Source organism: Barbus barbus, assembly GCF_936440315.1.
Source record: "Barbus barbus genome assembly, chromosome: 15".
Lineage (NCBI taxonomy): Eukaryota > Metazoa > Chordata > Actinopteri > Cypriniformes > Cyprinidae > Barbus > Barbus barbus.
This window is the reverse complement of record NC_136743.1, coordinates 28567794-28591247: the sequence shown is the minus strand read 5'-3', so window position 1 is coordinate 28591247 and position 23454 is coordinate 28567794. Positions and strand designations below refer to the sequence as shown.

General features: G+C 37.2%; 1 protein-coding gene across 1 annotated transcript; it reads left to right on the top strand.

The window, feature by feature from the left end:
• Positions 1 to 12931: 12931 nt before the first annotated feature.
• LOC306881034 (neuromedin-U receptor 1-like) lies at positions 12932 to 16754 on the top strand (the record flags this gene model as incomplete). The annotated part of the gene is made up of 2 exons (XM_079434915.1): positions 12932 to 13793; positions 16405 to 16754. 2 exons carry the CDS (start codon positions 12932 to 12934, stop codon positions 16752 to 16754), a joined length of 1212 nt encoding a protein of 403 aa, XP_079291041.1.
• Between the last annotated feature and the right edge of the window lie 6700 nt (positions 16755 to 23454).

Genomic DNA, 23454 nt, shown 5'->3' with positions numbered 1-23454 from the left:
AACAGGCCCCAGCAAATCATCTTATTCATATAATTGAAGTTTATATATAATTTCTAATTTCTTTCTTTTTTGGCTTGATATTGTCACAGAACACTGAGAGAGCGCTGTGGAAAGACAAAGTCTGGGTCCAAGTGCAGGTAAGACGGCTTTAATAAGAAACAAAAAGGCCAACAAGGCAAAACAAAACAGGTTCCAGAAGGGGATACATTAAAAGGCAACACAGTGCATGTATCAACCACCTCAAACACATACCATCAAACACAATTAATTGAACCAGACAGAGCAGCGGGAGTGTGGTGCATGAATAGTCCATGCCAATGGGGAACAGCTGGGAGTGTAATATGTTACCAGGTGTGTGTAATGTGACAGGTGTGTGGAGTTAGGGGAATGGAGTCCGGGAGAAAGGAAGAACTGCAGGGCCCGGACTCATGACAGATATATGACCCGAACATGTTCTTGTAAGATTAATTCCCTAACTTGTGCTTTTGTCTTCATAGCAGACAGTGGCCCATCAGTGTAATGTGTTTGGTGTTGATGGCACGTTTCCTCAGGCATTATAAACAGTGTAACTGAACGCTCAGGGTGAGGTCTCCCAGATTTGTGAGCCAAGAATCTAGGGGCTGCTGACCGCTGCAGTTATTATGAGCTGTTGCATGGTGTGTGAGTTGCCTTACTGAAGTCAACAAAATACGTGAATGAATACATTGCTGGTTCTGTTTTGCAGGCTTAAGTTGTAAATACACTCCATACAATGCTGAATTTCTGTATCCATAATAAAAAAAATTAAAAAAAAGTGAAAATATATTCTAAATATATGTTTTAAACAGCATGGCTTAAAGAAATATATTTTTAAAAATTACAATATATTTCGGTTAAACGTTCAAATTGCCAAATATATTGCAAAATGTATTTGAAGGGGCAAGAAAAAATATTTGCAATCTTAAAATACATTTTGAGTAAATGCAAAATGTATATTTAAATATATTTTGGATAATATAATATTTTATTTACATAGATAAAATATGTAAATAATGTCCAACTAATAATCAAAAAAACACAAATATATTTATGTAAACATATTTTAACATTTATATTAGCAATATATTCTTTTAGTTCTGATTTTATTTATTGATCTATTTATTTTGCTGTATGGTGGTGTAAAATCTGTGGGATTCTATCAAATCAGTTTAGATCATTCATCAATTTGAATTGATGAAAATAAAATTGAAAGGGATAGATGTACAGTCTGAGTCTGGCCAGTAGGTGCCACTGTTAAAGCTTAGGAAACAGAGAAAATGAATCTTTCCAAAATACCAACAGCAATTGCAAGACTACTAGCAGAAAATTACCTTATATAACCCAATATAAGGTTTACCCAATTGTTTACTCTTGTTCAGGGAGGGCTTAATTCATCAAGGACTAAAGCCAGTTCTTGCTCCTTGAAGTTTTGTTTATGGCTGTAAGTGTGGTCTATGTCAAAATGACAGGAATGCAAGACAACTCACAGATTTCATAATGGAAGAAGAAAACTCATTCATTTCAACCCATTCTCACTGGAAGACAAAAACGAATGTCATAGACATCTCAGCAATAAAACTACACAGGATTTAATATCAAGCCTGACACATGAGATACAGGGATACAGCACAGCACTGCAGTGGATCGTGGCCAAGATGACCTGAAAAACCACGCAGAGTATTTAACACATAACATATACCAGATATATGTGAACAGACACAATGAAACAAAACATTACGCACTGACAGTGTTGGGGAGTAACTAGTTACATGTAACGGAATTACGGAATTGAATTAGTCCGTTACAGTTACTGAGACAAAATGTGTAATTAAATTACAGTTATGAAAATGTTAAGGATTACAAAGGGGGTTACATCTGATTTTTTTTCACACACACTCCTGCAAACAGATTTAATTGATTTCTTTCATAAATTGCAGGGACTGCTCTAAAATCTCTTTACATGCTAATGAGCACTGCTCACCCTGCCCCTCTCTTCAGTGGAAGTGATCCATCCTTGAGTTTGAACTTTTTAACAAAACCTGCCTTGAATTGTCCCTCATTCAGAAAACAGTCTGGAGTCAAATGATTTGCACAGCCAGGCATAAACGAATTTAGTGAAAGTGAAGTGACTTGTGGCCAAGTATGGTGACCCATACTCAGAATTTGTGCTGTGCATTTAACCCATCCAAGTGCACACACACAGTAGTGAACACACACCCATAGGGAAGTCGTGGCCTAATGGTTAGAGAGTCCGACTCGTAATCCAAAGGTTGCGGGTTCGAGTCTCGGGCCGGCAGGGATTGTAGGTGGGGGGAGTGAATGTCCAGCGCTCTCTCCACCCTCAATACCACGACTGAGGTGCCCTTGAGCAAGGCACCGAACCCCCAACTGCTCCCCGGGCGCCGCAGCATAAATGGCTGCCCACTGCTCCGGGTGTGTGTTCACTGCTGTGTGTGTGTGTGTGTGTTCACTGCTGTGTGTGTGCACGTTGGATGGGTTAAATGCAGAGCACGAATTCAGAGTGAAGTGACATACTTGGCAGTATGTCACTTCACACCCGGAGCAGTGGGCAGCCATAATGCTGCGGTGCACAGGGAGCAGTTGGAGGTTTGGTGCCTTGCTCAAGGGTCTCACCTCCAAAATCAAAATGGCTTGATAACTAAGACTGTTTAGGTTTTGGGGGGATTAAAAAAGGAGTGAATTTCTATCATTATAGGGTGGTTGTGTCCACAAACTGCTAAGACACATTTATATGCAACTGAAGATATTTTTCATCCAATGTCTCCTTTAAATTGAAAATATTATAATCTTAATTCAAGTGATGAAAGATTTTGAAAGTCTGACATTAATCAGTGTTGTGTACTACTGTAAGGTTAACCCTGCTTGGTTAACAAGCTTGAAAATGATTAACAGTTGAAAACATTAGCAATTTAGAAAAGTAATCAGATGTAATCAGTTGCATTACTTTAATAAAGTAATTGAAAAGTTACACTACTTATTACATTTTAAGTAGGATAACTTGTAATCTGTAACCTATTACATTTCCAAAGGAACCTTCCCAACACTGAGGCATCTGGCGGCGAACCTGTACAGGGAGAGTGCAGAGAAATGACATTTTCTACAGTATAAGGCCAAATGCTAATAATTTACAATTTTCAATGTTATTTATTGGCATCTACGGTTCCATGAAGAACCTTTAACCAGAACCTTTCCATTCCACAAAGTGCTCTTGGTTGTTTAGATTATTAAAATATTCTTCACACTAAGAATAAATAGGAATTAAGAGCTGTTCACTGAAAGGTTCGGTGGAAAATGGTTCTTCTGTGTAGTGAAGTCCCATCAGTATTCTAAATGTTACTGATTGATTCATTTTGTAATTACCTCTAAATCATCTGAAGAGAAGAACAGTTTTCTTTTGTTTAGTATTAATTACGTAAGAGATACTCTACTCATGGCCACCGAGACAGTGGAGGATTTGGAGATGGCATTTGATTATCCCATAAATATGTACATTCTATTGCATAACCACAACCACAATTCAGTGCAAAGTGATACAAATCTTCTTATAGCAGCAGTCACACAAATAATAATAATCTAGCTTGAAGAGACGGTGGAGTCTCTGCCGTTATAAACGCTCACCATCCAGGTTTTTGAGGTCAGGAAGCATCAGCTCATCTGCATGATTTGGCATTAGAGCCGCGGGGTCCCTGTCTCAAGGTTTATCCTCCAGACAGTGTCTGTCCAGCTGTTTGAACACACAGACCTCCACTGCACTGTAAAAAAATTAAAAATTAAGACAACCAGCTTCAGCAGATTTTTGAGTTTTCTCAACTTATTTTTTAGGAAATTTTTGTTATATAAACTTAAAACAAGAAGTTGAGAAAACTCAAAAATCTGCTGAAGCATGGTTGCCTTAAAAATTTGAAATTGGCTCAACTTTTTCTTTTTTACAGTGTGGGTCAAGGGCAAATGATTTCTATTGCATTTACATCACTAACTGCCCTTATTGATATTTGCTGAGAAAAACACCACAAATAAAGATTAAACACAGCAACAACAAAAAAAGGCTTTAGAAAGGTTATTTTCTTTACAAATGTTTATTTTTGCAATCTAGTTCAGGAGATTTTTTATTCTTGTAATTTCTGAGTGATATTTATTAATTGTTGGTTTATGCAGCCTAACCATATAGATTGAAGACTTTGGATGTTTTATCATGTCTTCTCACGAGTTTGAAGTGTTTAAATCAACAACACAAGGATCATATGTTTTCAGCTTTGAGAGTTTATTAAATCACTAGATGTCACATAACGTGAACTACTAAACTGTTTTATATTGGCATCATTTTTTAGATAATTTTTTATTTTGCATGTTAACTTATCATTGTCAACATGGTTTATAGCAGGTGTTAAAAGTGATTAACAAGTATTAATTGTGAAGGACGGGGTCGGGTGGGATTGCTATAAACCATTAAAGTTCATTTGATTGGATATAATAACCACCTCGCCCTCCACCCCCTACCACACCACACCGATCGGTTACGACTCCGCACGACCCCCTGCACACCCACAGACCACCACAGCCCAGCAGGGGGCAACTACTACCGACTAAAAAAGCTTGAGAGGTTGTGAAACCGATTTTTTGTGTAATTTGTGTAACCAAATTACACAAAAAAGGGGACAATTATATTAATTATTTAGGATATATGTGCTATCTATGAAATTGGTTTTAGCAAGACAGAGAAGTCTGAATTTTGTTCTAAAAATGTTTAATATGTCATTTCCACCACAAAATATTGCTACAGATATGTCACTTTCATAAAACAGAAAAAGTTGACTGTGACAGTGTTGGGCAAAGTGTTAAAAGTGCATTTAACTGTTCAACTTTTAACATATGTTATTATTATCTCATTGCTAGTTTGTTGCTATGGTTACTCATTGTTTTTATTTACCTGCTACTTGTTTAGTAATCTGGCTATGCTGTATATTTGTATAACCCTCACTTTGTCCATTCTCATTTGTGTTTAGTTGTTACTCTCCAGTTTCTCCTGCCTGTTTGTGGATTTTGGTTGATTTTTAATAAAAGAGGCTGCTTCTTTAACTGCTTGTCCTCGCTGCAGCCCACTATCACATTATTATTGACTGATTGATGAGCAGGAAGGCACCTTCCCTGCAATAAGGGAAATGAGTGGGTTAATTCAATAATCTCCACACATCAGAATCTGAGTTTAACCTTGTGATAAAGATGTTCCAGTAATGTCATCTGGATGAGCTAGCTGCTGTTGAGGGATTCTGAGCAGGACAATTTTCTGCTTTACTGCCCTCAGAGTACTGGCTAGCCGCTAGCGATTGAAAATCTGCTGAGATTAGAGGGGAAATGTAGTGGAAATCCAGAGAGAACAGTCGATTTAATTCATTTCAAAGTCTTTATTGTTTCTGCTTATGCATGCGTCATGTGGTGTGTGTGTGTGTGGGTGTGTGTAGCGTGGTGGAGAATGAAGATACAGCTGTTTGAAGTGGAGTTTGAGTATTCTGTGTATAAACAATCCAGCAAGTGGTGAATGAATAATGGGAATCCAGTGCATGCCTGCTGGTATTTTGAAGTGTGCTGTAGTACACATGCTGTGCTGTTTCATTTACAGGAACTCATCCAAGAAGAGGCTGACTGTTTGAACAAGATATTTTAAAGACTGTTGCAAGCAAACTGTTTCTGGTATTGACTTAAATTTTATCTTTTAAGTAAGTGGCTACCAGCAATTGTTTGTTTCCCAAACTTCTTCATGCCTTTATGTTCAACAGAAGGCAGATTTTAAATGATGGCAGATTTTTTCAAATTCAGTACCATCATATTTTTCCATAGTTGTTGGGTAAAAAAAAAGTGAACACACACACAAATATATAAAATAGCTAGATGCAATAATGCATATTGTAACTGAAAGTTTGAAAAACTTTTAATAAATGTATTTTTAATAAATGTCAGATCAGAGCAAGTTGTCACATCAGTTGATCTGATATTGTTCACCTTTTGCATTTTTGCCTTTTCTTTAAGTCTGTGGTCTCAAATTCAATTCCTGGAGGGTCACAGCTCTGCAGAGTTTAGCTCCAACCACCTCCAAATTGGAAATTTCTAGTGATCCTGAAGACCTTGGTTATCTGGATCAGGTGTGTTTGATCAGGGTTGGAGCTTAACCTGTGCAGAGCTTTGACCAATGCTTTAAGTCAGGGGTCATCAAACTTGATCCTGGAGGGCCGTTGTCCTGCAGAGTTTAGCTCCAACTTCCCTCAACACACCTGCCTGGAAGTCTCAAGTATACCCAAGACCTTGATTAGCTGCTTCAGGTGTGTTTGACTAGGGTTGAAGATAAACTCTGCAGGACACTGGCCCTCCAGGACCGAGTCTGCTTTAAGTGCTTTAAAGTTTTGCAGTTTGCTGATTTGTGGATAAATTACAAAATATAGTGTGACAACATGCTGCTATTGGGCCAACATATTCAAAGATGTGGTTTTTCACACTAATTAATTGCACTTAATTGTCCCTAACATTAAAATGTATAAATCTCCAAATTAATGCATAAAGGCATAAAAGTGAGACTATGAATTCTGAATAAAAGCAAGTATCACCGATGCTGGTTACTCTATTAAATGTATAAGTGTAAGTGTATAGTTATGTATATTTAGTCATCTATAAACTTAACCTGGGAAAAAACTGTGGAAGCTAAAGTCCCAGTCTCCCTTGAATAGCAAAACACTAAGCTGACGTCTAGACATTAGCACACACACTCCATGGCATTTGTGCAGGAGACATTCAATTTGATCCTCTTTCACGATAATAATTGAAAATTTCAACCTAATTTGCATAAGAATTCAAACTCATCTGAGTTGAACTGGTTCATTTGAAATAAGCCATGCATAAAACCCCTATGACAGGCCGTATGGCGTTTGTCAAGTAGCACTGAATAATTCTCCAATCATGAGGAAATAGATTATTGTTGGATGATCACTTGGCTAATACCGTCCCTGTCACATCGCAATTCGGAAGCTGGTCAGGATTGAGGGCGCGAAGAACTGAGCCAAAACAGACAGACACTTGAGGAAGACTTCCTCCAGAGCCCACTGTAGACGTCAGAAGTTAAAGTCAGGACTATAGCAAAATGAAAGAAGTGAACTGAATTAATGCAATAGCTTTACTTGTATATACGTGTTTATTATTAAAGGTGTAGTTAACCCCCCCCCCCATTAATTTGTTACAAATCAAAAGAAAATTCATTTTTAAGAAAGTATGTACCCCAACAGCTGACGTTTTTTTCATACTATGGAAGTCAATGGCTATTGCTCCCCAACATTCTTCAAAATATCTTTTGTGTTCAACAGAAGAAAGAAATTCATACAGGTTTGGAACAACTTGAGGGTGAATAAATGACAGAATTTTTATTTTTGGCTGAACTGTCATGAAATTAGCAATTTATGGTTCTAACCTTTTATCACTGGCCATGTTGAGCTGGAATACAGTGATTATAAAAGGAATATATTCCTATTTTTGTCAATATTTTGTGATATTTGAGCTGCAAGGGGATGCAAGGTTTCCTGTGCTTTGTGTTCAACACGTAATAAAGTCTCTCTCAGATGTGACTTCTCAAAGGGTTTTCCTCTGCTTGTGCTGAAGTGGTGGAGAGTTTCCAAAACACTGTCAGCGTAGCGCAAGCTTCCTTTTAGGGTTATTAAACACAACAAGACTCCTCCGTTTTGTGTTAACACAGTTTGAGTGATGTGACGTGGATTATTATTATTGCAAATGAGGTGACTTTCTTTTTCATGCATTCAAAATAATGAAAACGATGTGCACTTTAGCATATTGAAAAATGTATTTTAAAACTATATACTTGAATAGGGAATGTTATGTGTGTATATAATGTGTTGTGTGTGTGTGTGTGTGTGTGTATGATTATTTTTAAGGTTTGAAGTAGAAATGCAAATTCAATACATTTAAGCACACTTCTTTTTCACAAGGGTTACACACACTTCTAATAATAATTGTCAGCAATTATGACAATACACAATTTTTAACTCAGTGTTGTGGATACAAACCACACAGGCCTGATGTGTATAAGTTATAACTAGTTATTATTGGTACAATATTAAACACACTTCGTTTGGACGAAAAAATGAAATGAAGAAGAAATAATGAAGGTTTCTAGATCACTAATCAAATGTAAGCAAATGTGTTACATTGAGCATGTGAACTCCTTTGAACAAAAAATAGATTTCCTTTCTTCTTCGGATCATGCTGGAATCATGCATGGGTCATCATGAATGGATCATCAGGTTTTGCACAAACTAGTAGAGCCTCATGCCATTAAAGTAAAAGATGCGTATAACATGTCCATTTAAACCGTTTTTTATTGAAATTATGCAGATAATATTATTTGATATATTATATTTGTAAAATCATTAATTTATGAAATGTGGTGTCAGCCTTGCATATAAGCCTGCATGTCATAATTAGGGCGAGAATGAATGTATTGTTCTTGGTTGAAAGCCAGTGAGCATTTACGTCACTGGTGCAATTGCTTGAGTGAAATATTACACACTGACAATTCCAGTCATCATACGTAGAAAAGACGGTCTTGAACGGTCATCCGTCTCACTATAAGGAGGAGGAGACGTATGCAGACAGTTAGTAGAGAGAGTTTGAATGTGTAGTGAGCATTTCTCTTCATTGCTTTCCAGTGTCATGTCAGATTACAGCACAGCAGCACGTCTGATCTGCTGGAGAAGGAGGGATGTGTGAGGAGGAACGGAGAGGCAGGACAGTCATGAGTAGCAGTCCTTCAGGAACACCAGTCTGAGAAACACCACTTCAACCAGATTTTACTCAGGTAGGTTTTTACCTGAGCCCATTAATGAAATTAAATGTATTTTAGACATTAATGCATTGCAAAAAATGTATGCAAAAAAAATAAAAAGGGATGGGGGCACTAACTCAGACATTTTGAAACTTTGCAAACCACGATTTTCATTTTGTTATCAAATAAATCATTTGAGCATTACATTTTAAATCAAAATTGCACAGCATTTAGACAGCATTTTGTTATTATAAGCAGCTTGTTGCCATAAAATTGTCATAAAAATATTGATTAACAAACAATATAGGTTGAGGTTGTGTATTTGCACGTCTTACTGTATTTGTATATTAATCATAGTTTACTGATAGATGTTTGCCATGTAAATTAGACAGTTACAATATATTTACTTTAAGCGTCAATATTATACTGCAATTTAGGGAATTGTGGAAAATAATTCTTATTACACTGGTGGTGGTTGAGGAGAGACCCCCCCACATGATTGTAAAGCGCTTTGGGTGTACAGCAATACACAATAAAGCGCTATATAAATGCATCATTCATTCATTCATTCATTAAATGAATGCTAAATTTATTTAATTTCATTAATTAATTATAGATGTGATAAAAATTAAATTTCTGCGTGTTTCCCTCATCTATTACAAGTTAATGAAATTAATATTTTTACAAGTATAAGTAAAAAATGCATTCCTTTGCAAGGATTTTATTTTATTATAAATGATTTATTTATTAAGTTTAAGACATTATTTGTATGTTTTAAAATGACTTATTATTGATAATGCTAAGGTATTATAAATGCCGTTTAATATAACTTTTTCAAAGTAAGTACTATATGCGTTCCTACTTATGCATTTTATTTTATTGTTTTATTTTGAGTATTTTCTTTTATTTATTAAATCTGTTAAGTTTATTTATTAAGTCTGTTTTAAAAATGGCTTATTATTGATCATGCTAAGCTATTAGAAATGTTATTTAATATTTAATAATTGTTGTGTGTATGCATCTGTTTTTGTTTATTAATTGTCATTTATTGATTTATTATTTTGAATGTATTCTGATCTGCACAGCTGTACTCTTGCAATATAAAAAAGTCACATAATGTCTTGTAAAAAGAAGAATATCAAATAATGTGGAATATCTGAACTGTAAAGAAAGGAAGAAGAACATTTGATTCAGCCTATACGGGGGGGGGGGGGGGGTACAAAGCTTTTAAAGACTAAAAAGACTGAACTTCTCCAGCTGTGTTCTAAAAACATCTTAGATAGGATTTCTTACTAACTGTCGGACTAATTCATTACAAAGATAACCACAAAAACAAACATGCTTTTCCAGAGTTTATTTCCATCTTTAAGTAGCCACTCCTGAACAAACTAAAAGTGTGTAAGAGCAGGAACTCGAGTCTTCAGATAGTTAGATCTCCAGAAGCAGAGCTGAGCACCACATATTAAACATCTCATACCATAAATGAATATGTTTACTCAATTCGGTTTGGGTCTGTTTACTCTCATTTTAGCTGAAAAGTATACAAGAGACCTACTTGTTACTGTTCAGAATATACACTGTCCGAATCTATGGCTCATGGTGGAGCAATAGTGTTCACTCCAAACACACGCAGGACTGTGATCTGACCCTGAGAACCACAGACACAATCTTTATTAACTTCATTTTATTTACCTCATTAGAAGTTTAATATAAAATGTACAGTATTACATTATAATTTACTATTAAATTTACATTTAGTCATTTAGCAGAGGCTTTTATCCAAAGCGATTTATAAACGAGGACAATGGAAGGAATCAAAACCAACAAAAGAGCAATGATATCCAAGTGCTATAACAAGTCGTAATTAGCTTAACGCAGTACACATAGCAAGTTTTCTTTTTATTATATAATAAATAAAAAGAAAACAGATAGAATAGACAAAAGCTAGTGTTAGAGGCCTTTTTTGTTGATTTTTGTTAATTGTATAATAAATAAAACGAAAACAAATAGAATGCAAAAAGAATAAAAATAATTATAATATTAACTATTAATGTTATAATGTTATAATTATATATTTTAATATAACAGAAATTATGAATACATATGTCTATTCAGACGTTTGTTGTCGGTAAGGGTTTTTACATATGCTGGCTAGGTATGTTTTGAAGCATGGCTGCTGGTTTAAGCTTGTCCTTAGCTGGTCATGAGCTGGTTTAAGCTTGTCCTTAGCTGGTCATGAGCTGGTTTAAGATGGTTCTTAGCTGGTCATGAGCTGGTTTAAGCTGGTCCTTTGCTGGTCATGAGCTGGTTGAAGATGGTCCTGGTCATGAGCTGGTTGAAGATGGTCCTGGTCATGAGCTGGTTTAAGCTGGTTCTTAGCTGATCATGAGCTGATTTAAGATGGTTCTTAGCTGGTCATGAGCTGGTTTAAGTTGGTTAGCTGGTCATGAGCTGGTTTAAGCTGGTTTTTAGCTGATCATGAGCTGGTTTAAGATGGTTCTTAGCTGGTCATGAGCTGGTTTAAGTTGGTTAGCTGGTCATGAGCTGGTTTAAGCTGGTTTTTAGCTGGTCATGAGCTGGTTTAAGATGGTTCTTAGCTGGTCATGAACTGGTTTAAGCTGGTCCTTTGCTGGTCATGAGCTGGTTGAAGATGGTCCTGGTCATGAGCTGGTTTCAGCTGGTCCTTTGCTGGTCATGAGCTGGTTTAAGATGGTTCTTAGCTGATCATGAGCTGGTTTAAGCTGATTAGCTGGTCATGAGCTGGTTTAAGATGGTTCTTAGCTGGTCATGAGCTGGTTTACGTTGGTTAGCTGGTCATGAGCTGGTTTAAGCTGGTTTTTAGCTGGTCATGAGCTGGTTTAAGATGGTTCTTAGCTGGTCATGAACTGGTTTAAGCTGGTCCTTTGCTGGTCATGAGCTGGTTGAAGATGGTCCTGGTCCTGAGCTGGTTGAAGTTGGTCCTGGTCATGAGCTGGTTTCAGCTGGTCCTTTGCTGGTCATGAGCTGGTTTAAGATGGTCCTGGTCATGAACTGGTTTAAGATGGTCCTTTGCTGGTCATGAGCTGGTTTAAGCTGGTCCTGGTCATGAGCTGGTTTCAGCTGGTTTTTAGCTGGTCATAAGATGGTTTAAGCTGGTCCTTTGCTGGTCATGAGCTGGTTTAAGCTGGTCCTGGTCATGAGCTGGTTTCAGCTGGTTCTTAGCTGGTCATAAGGTGGTTTAAGATGGTCCTTTGCTGGTCATGAGCTGGTTTAAGCTGGTCATGGACATGAACTGGTTTAAGCTGGTCCTGGACATGAGCTGGTTCAAGATGGTTCTTAGCTGGTCATGAGCTGGTTTAAGCTGCTCCTGGTCATGAACTGGTTTAAGCTGGTTCTTAGCTGGTCATGAGCTGGTTTAAGATGGTCCTTAGCTGGTCATGAGCTGGTTTAAGCTGGTCCTTTGCTGGTCAAGAACTGGTTTAAACTGGTCCTGGTCATGAGCAGGTTTCAGTTGGTTCTTAGCTGGTCATGAGCTGGTTTAAGCTGGTACTTAGCTGGTCATGAGCTGGTTTAAAATCGTCCTTTGCTGGTCAAGAGCTGGATTAAGCTGGTCCTGGCCATGAGCTGGTTTTAGCTGGTTCTTAGCTGGTCATGAGCTGGTTTAAGATGGTCCTTAGCTGGTCATGAACTGATTTAAGCTGGTCCTTTGCTGATCATGAGCTGGTTTAAGCCTGTCTTTAGCTGGTCATGAGCTGGTTTAAGCTGGTCCTTTGCTGGTCATGAGCTGGTCCAGCTGGTCATGAGCTAGCTGGTCATTAGCTGGTTTAAGCTGGTCCCTGGTCCCTTAGCTGGTAACTAGCTCCTGCTCAAGACCATCTTAGGACCAGCACATGACCAGCTTACACCAGCTCATGACCAGCTAAGGACCATCTTAAACCAGCTCAAACCAGCTGCCATGCCTCAAAACATACCTAACCAGCATATGCTGTATTTTTCAACAGGGTTACTGTATCTTTGATCAAATAAATGCAAGCTTTTTATTGACCCTGCCTGTTTTTGCTGTAACCTCTGCAGGTAATTTCCTCGTGAGAATCAATGACCAAGTACAACTGCTCGTCTCCAGACTCGCTCTACGCCGCTGTGAATGCATCATGGTGCTCCACCAGAGAGGACGAATGTCACAACAGAACAGCGAGCCAGTCGGACCTCTGTCTGAGCCACAGCGCTTACCTGGAGAAGTACCTGGGCCCTTGCCGTTCACCCTTCTTCCTGCCCATGTGCGTCACCTACCTGCTTATCTTTGTAGTCGGCGTGCTGGGCAATGGCCTGACTTGCATCGTCATCGCCCGTCACCGCATGATGCGCACAACTACAAACTACTACCTGTTCAGCTTGGCCATTTCTGACCTCCTCGTGCTGCTGCTGGGTCTCCCGCTCGAGCTTTATGAACTCTGGAGCAACTATCCTTTTCTGTTTGGCGTCGTTGGCTGCTACTTCAAAACCTGCCTGTTCGAGACGGTCTGCTTTGCATCTGTGCTAAACGTGACCGCCTTGAGCGTCGAGCGCTACAGAGCAGTGGTGCATCCTCTGCAGGCCAAACACGTGGCAACGCACGCTCACGCTAAGCGCGTTATCCTCGTGCTCTGGGCCATCTCGCTGTTGTGTGCCTTGCCCAATACCAGTCTGCATGGCGTGGAGACGTTAAAGCCCCGTTTTGGACTCACTTTCCCCAATTCAGGGGTGTGTACAGTGGTGCACGATAGGTGGATCTACAACTTGCTGGTGCAGGTGACTGCGCTGCTCTTCTTCATCCTCCCAATGCTAACCATCACTGTGCTATATGTGCTGATCGGCCTGGAGCTGCATCAAGAACGGAACTGTTTTGATTCAAAGATTGGGCTCAATCAGGATGGGGTAAATCAGCGGGCACGTCATCGGCAAGTCACAAAAATGCTCTGTGAGTGCTGTTTCCCCAGCTATACCAATGGTTGAAAGAATACTTCACCCAAAAATGAAAATATAGATGAATTTGTTTATTCTTCCGAAAATATGTGAAGAAATAGCTGATAAAAACATCACAATAATCCACAAGTAATCCACACCACTCCAGTCCGTCTTGTGAAGTGAAAAGCTGTTTATTTGTTAAGAAACAAATCAATCATTAGGATGTTTTAACTTTAATCTGTTGCTTCTGGCCAAAATATGAGCTCATAATACATAATATAACTTCCTCAAGTGAAAAATTACATCCCCTGTTGTCTCTCACAGCAAAATCCACCAACATATTTGTTTAGAGGTGGACTGTTTGAACTGTTTTCGCTTGTAAACAGTGCTTGATCTGTGCATAGTTCTCTCCTGATTCAGACGAGATAAGATAATAATATGGGTAATTGACTCATATTTAAGGCAGAGGCAACGGTTTGAAGGTAAAAACATCTTAATGATGGACTGGAGGGGTGTGGATTACTTGTGAATTATTGTGATGTTATTATCAGCTGTTTGGACTCTCATTCTGACGGCACCCATTCACTGCAGAGCATCCATTGGTGAGCAAGTGATGGAATTCTACATTTCTCCAAATCTGATGAAGAAACAAACCCATCTACATCTTGAATGGCCTGAGTGTGAATTTTCAGCATACTTTCATTATTGGGTGAACTATTCCCTTAACTAATCATTCAGAGGCAACATTAAACAACATTCACAACCCATTTTCTTTTCATGTTTGCAAGTGTAAATAGACATTCAGTGTGAACAAATCTATGGTCTTGAAAAGCCTGGATATATGAAGTAGAATAAGTTCAAAAGAGTGATTTCTTTATCTCAAAAGTCATGTAAAATAGTAAAAACGCATGGATATTATTTTGATACATTTTATGAATATACATTTTTCTAGATATGCCAAGCTTTAAAATATTTTACTGGGTAGAAGTAAAATATCATCCTCAATCTTTGTCCAGTAAATATTGTTGTGGACAATGATGGGCCTTGGAGTAAAAAAGATTGGGAACCACTGGTATAACCAATAAATTCAGTTCATTTTGATATTACCATAGGTTTTATGGTAATATCCACATTTTACAGGTTAAAATTAAAGTATCCTCAGTGACTTCATCCCAAATTCAATATGCTGTTCAGGGGATCCAGAAACCAACACTTTAGATTAGGGAACGCATATTCACTAAGAGTTTTTCCTCAGTAAACTCCTAATTTGCTGCTGGGGCAGTGTGGAAGAACATTAATAACAATCTTCCAATGTTCATTATTCAGAGCTGAAAATATCAAGTATTCTTTTCTAAATGTTATGCTAGAACAAGAAATAAAGAGTCAAATCCCAGCTTTTTTAATTATGACACATTCTTGACACATTCATGCGTGAGCTTTTAGAATCTGTTCTGATAAACAGAAAATACTCATCTGTGCTTTATCAGCTACATGTCATGTTATTATAAATACAAAGGGGATCTGATTTAGTAATAGCGTCAGTCTGTATCTGGCTTATTGTAATAGCTGGTCAGCACTACGCTGTGTGGCCTTCCTCAACTGATTTCAACATGTACTTTGATACTGAGATACAAACAAAATACTTAAGATCTACTCATGTATTCTCAAGTTCATAAACACTGTCAGTAGTGCAGATGTGTGCCAGGAGTAACAGTTTGTTTAATAGATTTAAACACATTATACGTGTATCTGGACACTTAAATTGTGTGAATGTCATTGCATTAGATAACACAATAGTGTCATCTGCAAACAAATGATGTTTGAGCTTTTCTCAGAACTAACATCACTTTTCGTAGCCCATTTTTGCAATGACTATTAAAGGAATAGTTCACCAAAAATGATTTTTTTCCCCCTGAACATTTACCCTTCGGCCATTTGATGTAGATGAGTTTGTTTCTCATCCAAACAAATCTGGAGAAATGTAACATTCCATCACTTGCTCACCAATGGATGCTCTGAAGTGAATGGGTGCCGTCAGAATGAGAGTCCAAACAGCTGATAAAAACATCACAATAATCCACAAAACACACAGCTTTTCACTTCACAAGACATTAATAGAAGAAGTAATCCACACCACTCCAGTCCAACAATTAATGTCTTATTAAGTGAAAAGCTGTGTGTTTTATGGATTATTGTGATGTTTTTATCAGCTGTTTGGACTCTCATTCTGACGGCACCCATTCACTGCAGAGGATCCGTTGATGAGCAAGTGATGTAACACTAAATTTCTTTGAATCTGATCCCATGAAGAAACAAACTCATCTACATCTTGGATGGCCTGAGAGTGAATACATTTTCAGCAAATTTTCATTTTTGGTTGAACTATTCCCTTAATTGCAAAAATTGGCTACAAAAGGTGTTGTTAGTTTAACCTGTGTTTTGGTGATTTTTACAAAAGTTCACAAAAGTTCAGCTCTTTATCTAAGTAATATAATATAATATAATATATTTAAAAGATAGAATTTGTTTTATTTATTATTATTATTATTTGGTGTTGAATTGAATTTATTATACACATTTACTGTAATATGTAATTTCTAATAGACTTGCTGTGTATTTGACAGGTGCATTGGTGATTGTGTTTGGAATCTGCTGGGCCCCGTTTCACATCGATCGTGTCATGTGGAGCTACATTGACGACTGGACTGCAGTGAACCACCATGTCTTTGAGTATGTGCATCTGCTTTCTGGTGTCTTCTTCTACTTGAGCTCAGTGGTCAATCCCATCCTGTATAACCTCATGTCTTCACGCTTCAGAGAAATGTTCCGTGAGGTGGTGTGTCAAAAAGACCATCGTCAGCTCTCAATAAGTAAGGTCACATTACGTAGTGTTGTTTCTGCCTCTTTTTCTGCCTCCAATTCTGTCTCATTTTCTGTAAAATTCAACCCTCGTGGGCTGCCACACACTCTCTAGAGCAGTGGTCGACACCAGGCGGCCCGCGGGCCAAAAGAGTAGAGTAGGGGTGTAACCCCGGCATTCCTGGCCAAATTTGCCCATTGGCCTCTGACCATCATGGCCTCCTAATCATCCCCATACACTGATTGGCTTCATCACTCTGTCACCTCTCCACCAGTAAGCTGGTGTGTGGTGGGTGCAATATGGTTGGAGTGGATTTTTTTAAAAAGTCGGAGCGTTGTGGTTTTCACTCGCTCCATCACCGCTCCATCACGAGTACAATACATGCCAACGACCTGTAATATAACTGCATATTTAGCAAGAATTCACATGTTAAACATATTTAGCTAGCTAGATAAAAGGATCACTCAAATCAGAAAGAATGTGAAGACTATGACTGCAGTGGATATGAGCGGGAAGTTATAGTTCTCAAGGAATTTATTTGTTCCTTCTGAATATTTTCAGCTGACAGCTAACTTTTTTTCCTTAGAATTGCGTGATTTAAACTCGCAATTGTGAGTTAAAAAGTCATAATTCTGAGATATAAACTCGCAATTCTGAGAACATCAGTCCTTTTTCCCCCCTTAAAACTGGACTTTAATTCACAATTCTGACTTTATAACTCGCAATTGCGAGTTTATCTCACAATTCTGAGGGAAAAAAGTCAGAATTGCGAGAAAAAAAAGTCAGAATTGCGAGAAAAAAATTGTCCGAATTGCGAGAAAAAAAGTCAGAATTGCGAGAAAAAAAGAGTCAGAATTGCGAGAGAAAAAAGGCAGAATTGCGAGATAAAAAGTCACAACAATCTTTTTTTTTTTTTTTATTAAGTGGCGGAAACGGGCTTCCATAGAACTGTGATATTTCAAACATAGCTACTGAAATACTTTAGACGCGGAGCGGTGTTTCTGATATCAGTGAGCGCGGAGTGATTATTAAATGCTTGGAGCGCGGAGGGGAAATTATTGGCGCTCCACTCCGCTCACATACTCTGTTCGGACACCGCCACACAAATTTGGCTTTTTGTTAATGACTGTCGCAGGATTGTACACAGAGTAACAGTTCACTACCAGTTACAAAATACACTGTTACAATCAGTCACAGGCAATTCTGATTGCATCTAATTTCATCAATTAATATCTTAAATTATCCTTTGACTATGTTCTGGCACGCCATCTAGTGGTGAATTTTGTTTTGGCCCGATACCAAACTTACTTGCCGACCCCTGTCCTAGAGAATACCAGAGGATTCTTCTCAAGTTATTTTATCCAAATACTATCATTCATAGTTGCGCTGTCAAAGTATTCAATGCTGTGTATACAATTCAATTAATTAGTGCTCATGTGAATACTCAGAGACACAGCAAAATAGCCAATATACACACAGATATATACACTTCCATTCAAAAGTTTGGGGTCGGTACTATTTTTAAACGGCTTAGCGTTACTTGCATGTAATTATGCATAATTTATTTTTATTAGAATACTAAGTACATGTAACGTGTAACAAGGACGCCGTAAAATAAAGTGTTACCGAAATAACTGCTTTCTTTGTGAATATATATTAAAATGTAATTTATTCCTGTAATATAAAGCTGAATTTTCAGTATCATTACTCCAGTATTCAGCATGATCCTTCAGAAATCATTCTAATATGCTGATTTGATGCTCAAGAAACATTTATTATTTATCGATGATGAAAACTCTTGAGCAGCTTCATATTTTTGTGGAAACTCCAGGATTCTTTGATGGGAAAGTTCAAAACATTTTGACCAATTTTATGCATCCTCGCTAAATAAAAGTATAATTTTCTTTCAAAAACATAAAAATAAATATAGACCCCAAATATTTGAACAGTAGTATGAGTGCACAAAAAAAAAAAAAAACTCTTTACACTTTGATATTAAAACAGGACAAAACAGTCTCATTTCAAATCTCATATAAAACACATTTTCTTGTCGCTCAATTTTTAATAACACATTTTTGATTGTTATCAGTGTTTTGCTTTGCATTAGTGATGTCATTAGATATAAGCTCCTCTAAAGCCTTTCTTTAAAATAAAAAAAGGAATTTATATCAAGTAACTTATGTTTTTCACAAATATTGGAAACAAATTAGTATATGTGTCATATATGGGCAGCGCTCTGACATACGGTGCAGCTGTGTCTCGGGTGACCTGGCTCCAGGTCTTTTCTCCTACTGTCTCTGTGTCCTGTCTCTCTCTCCTCCTTCTGTCCTGTCTAATAGAAGCCCAAACATACGTCTTTAAAACAAAATGGTCAGTTAGTTTGAATATTTCTTCTCCGCCAATGTAAATAGTTCCATAAGAAGCCAAAGCATCAAGTATTACGTGTCACCAAGCAACACACAGATTGAAAGCTGGACTGGAGCAATGTATGTGAGTGGAGCAGAGCGACAGATATTTCCACTGAGAAACACTGATGCTCCCACTTCCAATAAAACGGCTCCTGGCTCCAGGCAAATGTGCTCCGCTTCCACGCAGCATTAAACACACAGTCTGAAACATGGCAAACACTACAGTGAAGCACCGTCATACTAACTGACTATTCTTATAGTGCCGCATACTCAGTAAAATGTGAGGACTGGAACTGTATAATAAATGACAGAAGTTGATATATACTGTATACATATAAAATGTGTAGATGAAGCCATGCCAGTATTTTGGAAAATGGCAGAGATTTCTTTAAAGGGGTCATATGATGCGATTTCAAGTTTTTTTCTTTCTCTTTGGAGTGTTTCAAGCTGATTGTGCATAGATAAGATCCCTGAAGTTGCAAAGACTAAAGTCTCAAAACCAAAGAGATATTCTTTATAAAAGACTCTGCCACGCCCCCCTAAAACGGCCCCTTCAAACACGCCCCCACATGTCTACGTCACGATGTGGAAATATTTGCGTCAGTGTTGCCAACAGCTTTCAATTGAAAGTAGCTAATACTGATAGCTAAATGTCACTAGATGACATCATAATGGCAAATTCACTGATCTATATGAAGATGAATATAGATCAATGGGCAAGATGAGAACTTAGATAAGGTTTGTCCAAGAAGTTGTTATATTTGTCCCTAAACCGACTCAAAGGTGTTGGGGAAGTAGCTAAATCTAGCTACAAAATGGCTAAATTGGCAACGCCCAAATGTTCAGCAAAGAAAGAAGGGGTGGTTTCAGTAACGGCAGTAGTGTTGATGCAGCCATGAGAGGGAGACGCTGTGTGTTTCTGTGTGAAAGCAAAAGAACTTTATTTGGCCTTCTGAAAGTAGATGCAATTAGGAATCATTAAGATGACACAACAGAACAGCACAACCCAGATGTTATCACAACGCATTTTATGGATGACTGTTTCGTGAACCTATAGAAGAGAAGGTCATTCTGATTTTGCTATGACAATCTGGTGCTTCTGAATCAGCTACTGTAAGTATGTTTTGTTATTAGTTCAAGTATTTGCTATTGACTGCTCAAATGCGGAGTTGTGCGCGTCGTGTGTGTATGAGAGAGAGAGAGAGAGAGAGACGGTCGTAGCTTGTTTGCAAACACATATGAGCATCATCACTGTCTGTCACGCGACTCTGTTCCCCTCTCGGGCTTGAACTGATGGTAAAACTAAGGACATTATTAACTTTCTTTACTTTTATTTTGAAAGCTGAAGCTCGATTATGGAAAGGGGTGTTACATTTCCGACGCGTGCTTGCGGTGTTCGGCCAATCACAATGCACTGTGTTCAGTTGGCCAATCAGAGCAGATTGCGCTTGTCAGAAGGAGGGGCTTTGTAGAAAACTACATGTGTGAAAGAGGCGGGGCATAGAGGACCTGCAATAATGTACAGTATTTGAAAAATAATGTGTTTTTTGAACATTAAAGCATGTCAACATGTCAACAAAAAAAAGCATCATATGACCCCTTTAAAAAATAAAAAAACATACTGACCTTAAATGTTTGAACTGTATTATGTTTTTAAAGGAGATGTCTTGTACTCACCAAGACAGCATTTATATTGTGAAATATTATTACATTTTTCAAATCTTTCAAATTTACTTTATCAAAGCTGTATTTTCAGCATCATTACTCCAGTCTTCAGTGTCACACGATCCTTCAGAAATCATTCTAAGATGCTGATTTGCTGCTCAAAAACAAATCTTATTATTGGATTTCAGGATTCTAAAATAAAAAGTTTAAAAACATTATGAATGTTTTTACTGTAATGTTTGATCAATTGAATGCATCCTTATAGAGTAATAAACTATGTCTTGCAACAACAAAACAATGCTTGTGTATGACGCAGAGTATTTGTAAATCTGAAGTGTTTCCAGTAACCAAGCAAGTTTCCCATCTTTCTCACTGACTGTAAAATCTACTGTAGTGATGCCTAATTTTGTACCACTGTGATGGTGTGATGAGGTTTTATTAGATATATATATGTTTTGTATTTGTTATAAGTTAAAAAGTACAGTTCCTTCTATTAGTGAGCAGTTCAATGATGCACCACATTTAAGACAACTTCTGTTCTGTAGGAATGGAGTTACCACATGTAATGTGAAATATTTGAAATATATTCTATAAATGAATGATTTCCTAACAATGAGAGCTTGTCATGTTGATTCTGCAGATGTTACTCTGTGGTAATGTTTCTTGCTCAAGGCTGGAATGCTGATAACAGATCTCTCAAACCATCTTTATCTGTCTGCTTCTTCCCTACATGACGCAGAGCAATACATCATCTGTCAGATCCAAGATTATAAAAAGTGCTTGCATTTCACTGATTATGTCATGATGGGACTTTGTCAATGGCATAACATGCTAAATAATGCATATATTTCTATATTACTCTAACCCCCGGTTTCACAGACAAGGCTTAAGTCCTAGACTAAAATCTAAGTCTGAGCTGTTTCAACTGCAAGAAACTTGCTCTGATTGAGCTTAAAATAAATCAGTGCCTTTATTTAGTCTCAAAATGCACACCAGTAATGTTTTTTCTAAGGCAAGCTTATACAAATTGCTTAAGGCCCGGTTTCACAGACAGGACTTAGACTAAGCCAGGATTAGGCCATAGTTCAATTAGGACATTTAAGTAATTTTTATAAACATGCTTAGAAAAAAACATTACTGGGGCACATCTTGAGACAAAAGAAAGTCACTGATATATTTTAAGATCAGTCAGTGCAAGTTTATTTCATTTGAAACAGCTAAGATTTACATTTTAGTCTAGGACTAGGCTTAAGACTTGTCTGTGAAACCGGGGGTAAATGTCCTAATTGAACTTTGATCTAATCCTGGCTTACTCTAAGCCCCGTCTGTGAAACCGGGACTAAGTAATGTAAATATTTCTAACAGCCAGATCTGGAGGACAAGTACAATATACTTTGAAATATTTGTCGTTACAGTTAATATATCATGTTCTTGTTTTTAAATGCTTTTTCAATTCATATAAATTCATTTGTATTCCTACACAACATCATGTTTATTTCAGTGCTTTTTATTTATTCATGCTTGGAAATCTAATCATTTTTAGTTTAACTTAATGTTGAACACTTTCAATGAAATATGCATCCTTATGTCAAAACGAACGCTTTAAATGCATTAGCTATCCATTAAAAAGAACAGAAAAAATCAGCTGAATTGTCATCGTCACACTTTTATCTGTTATAGTAATGATTGTATTAAATTGTATTGTATTGATATGTGTGAAAACACCTCATAAGAACATGCTATGAAATGAAATGAAATATCATGTTTCATTCCACCAGGAGGATAATTCAACCAAGATTGTAATTTGAATAAACTGTTCAAATCTGAATGGATACATTGAAAGAATTTATATATTTATATTCAAAATCCTTCATTTCAGTCTGACATGGGGGAGAATGTTATATTTTACATTCAGGTTATTTTACAACTTAAAACATGCAGCTAATACACTTAGAAAAACTGCTCTTCAGGCATAAAGCATTGATTTTTAGCACCATCTCCCTGAGGTGGTGCTAAAAATGTTCACGTTTAATAATCATGCTTTATGAATATGAATGTTAGTTTATAAAGCACCTGACTCATTAGCACAAAGGCACAAAGGCTCACTTGCACATTTCTTGTCAAATATGTTGGAGTTTTCATCGTTCCTGATGAAGTAAGCTTTCGATTAGATTAAATGCGCAGGTCTTACTCGAGGGAACAAGATTTCTGGAGAAACTTTACAGTTCTTTATTTTGTAGATCACTGCTACTTAATAGCCCAGATTACCAGTTACCAACCTATTTCGAAAGAGAAAAAAAAAATCCTGTTTATAAACATTTTAATTAATGACAGTTAATTTCATGACGACAATTTTAAGCCTATTTCCTGAAACAATTATTGCCTTTTTTGGTGGTCTTTACGTTTTAGATCAGTGGTTCTCAAAGGCCCCTACTGTCCAACACAATATTTAAAGGCCCCTCGTATTTAAGCTTTTATGTTCTGTTCTGATTATAACAAAGCTTGTTTTCAAACCTTTTAACAAAAAACTGACAACATCAAAATATTGGATGAATTAGCCACAAATATTTTTGATTCAAGAAAGAACTTTCAACAATTTCAAGAACTTAATGCTTTAATAAAATAATAGTTATTATTAAAAATGACTGTATATATTTAGTTTTTAGCATTTTAATATAAATTAATTTCTATTATTTTAAGTCATCCTCTGGCCCTCTCAGAAGTCCACTGAGGCCCTCTAG